We start from the raw sequence: 2,108 nt of genomic DNA, 5'->3' as shown, positions 1-2,108 counted from the left end.
GGAAAGAGAAAGAAACCTAAAAGAAATATGAGAAGATTCCTTAAGGATACATAAGATTTGATTTTAAACTACAAAAGATACATGAAAATACTTGAGGGCTGATAAACTCTGCCATATTGAAGATGATGGGAGCATCAGAGAAGAAATCAATGAAGACAAATGGCCAAAAAATAATGTGGCCAAATGGCCTCACCAGCTGGGCAGCGACAGGCAGGCTGGAGGTTAGGCAGCTGAAAGGGCAGGTACTATCCTGTAAGTGCTCTTAACCGGGGGATGCGGGGAAGGAGTGCTTTCACATTTGGAGAACTCAAAACATCCATATTCAGATCCAGTCCTGGGACTTCTGATGTAAAAGACCTGGAATGGGGGCTCAGGCATCTATATTTTGTAAAAGCTGCCTAGTTATTCTGAGCCAGCCAGCCAAGGTTGAGAGCCACTGGCCTCAAGTGACTCAGCAGCAGGTTGTCTCTCGTAACCCTTGCAGGATTCTGACAGAGCAGCTACTGGGGTCCCCTGCACCACTGCTGCCAGCACCTAGATTTGTCCATCAACCTTCAGCATTTTGAACAGCCCCTTATCTGGTAGAGGCTAGGCAGAGAGTGATTAAAAACTTAAATGTTGAATCCTCAAAGGAGCACAAACGTTCAACTGCCAAAAGATTTAAGAGCAGCTTAATCCTGACCTGTTCCTCCTCTCGTACGCAAGGTCCCAGTATGAGACGAAGAGTTCACACCCCCAAAGACGGTGAGTCCTTGGCCCCCGGCTGCGTGGAAGTTGTTGTAGTTTGGGATGGAGGTCACGCCGAAGCTGGGGTAGTGCTGAGGAGTGGGGTCTGTGCCATAGCGGTACCCGGAGCTCTGGTTCAGGCTGCCATCCCTCTCCTCCGTCAGTTTTGTTGCTTCTTTATCCTTACATTGCACACAGCCCATTATCTAAACTCCTGTTGAAAACAAACAAACAAAAAGAGGCACATGAACTTGGATGCTCCCTAGTGGCTGGGTTGCTCGACTATTAAAGAGGAATCGTTTATAAAGCTCACTGTTGGATATTTCAGGCCTAGAGGGGCATGAAAAGCAGTGGCTATGGTTGACGGCTGGAAGCAATGTCAGTGCCTTTCACTTGACAATCACATTTGTTCCCCATATGCTCCGGGCAATGGGATCAATACAGAGTACGATGTTCACCATGCAGCATTTTTCCTCGCGTGAGGTCTGCACCCTTACACTTCTGTAATATCACACACCTGCCTAAAGACAGTCCAATAATACTAACTTATGCTTTTCTCTAGTCACCCTAAAAGGTAGTGTAAGCTTTCAAAAATGAGTGCATGCAATATTAGAATAAAAACTTACATCATGGCAAAGGAAATCTAAGAACAGGGTGCAGGAGTGTTGGAAAAGCCAGAAGACAACAGCCCCTCAGCAGCTCACTGTAGTTCTTCATTCCTGGGCACCCATTCTTCAGGCACACATTTGGTAAATTTTAAGCAATAAGATGATGGTAAGTATCAAAATTAAGAAATAATTACTGGATGAAAAAAAATACAATTGGCAGAAACTAAGAGGTCTGAGTCTATTTGCAGGATGTCATGATAGCCTACAGTAACAACATCATTTAAACCTGCTAATTAACTTTTCAGTTTTCCATTAGCTTTTGACATCTTTCAGAAACATTTAAAAACTCATTCCCATGTTCTAGAATTAGTGGTGAATTCAAACTTGAGTCACTGTCACCTCAGAGCCTCCTTCAAACCAAACCTACTTCTTCTGCGCTGATCTCAGTAGATGTGGCACCACCAAGGTGTTCAAGTCAGAATCCTGAAGCACATCCTTACTGGCTCCTCTTTGCTTACTTTTCAATCTTCCTGTCTCACACTCTGCTATCCAAACTTGCCTAACTTCTCAGTTCGTCAAAGGTTCTATCTTTCCCACTCACCTTTCATCTTTGGAACATGGCTTTGAACGCTTTTTGCCCCCTACTCTTCGATACACAATATATCCTTCATGTCTCCACTTCCTCTGCAAAGCCTTCTCTGCTTTCCCTGCCATCCCCCAGGCTGGGGCGGTGCTCTTCCGCAGTGCTCCCATGATATCTTGACTTCCCTCATT

At 44.8% G+C, this 2,108-nt stretch overlaps 1 protein-coding gene across 3 annotated transcripts in view; it reads right to left on the bottom strand.

Annotated features, from left to right (window-relative positions):
• The window catches only part of FYN (FYN proto-oncogene, Src family tyrosine kinase), a 161,702-nt gene that overhangs the window by 56,184 nt on the left and 103,410 nt on the right, over nt 1-2,108 (bottom strand). For all 3 annotated transcript variants that reach the window (XM_007452596.1, XM_007452597.1, XM_007452598.1), the window contains one exon: nt 683-940. In XM_007452596.1, the coding sequence (XP_007452658.1) occupies nt 683-929 (247 nt within the window). In that variant the 5' untranslated portion in view covers nt 930-940. Of the gene's footprint in view, nt 1-682; nt 941-2,108 lie in introns of those variants that run through there.

Source organism: Lipotes vexillifer, unplaced genomic scaffold, assembly GCF_000442215.2.
Source record: "Lipotes vexillifer unplaced genomic scaffold, Lipotes_vexillifer_v1.1 scaffold463, whole genome shotgun sequence".
Classification (NCBI taxonomy): domain Eukaryota; kingdom Metazoa; phylum Chordata; class Mammalia; order Artiodactyla; family Lipotidae; genus Lipotes; species Lipotes vexillifer.
Note: the sequence above shows the minus strand (reverse complement) of the source record. Positions and strands in the feature narration are given on the sequence as shown.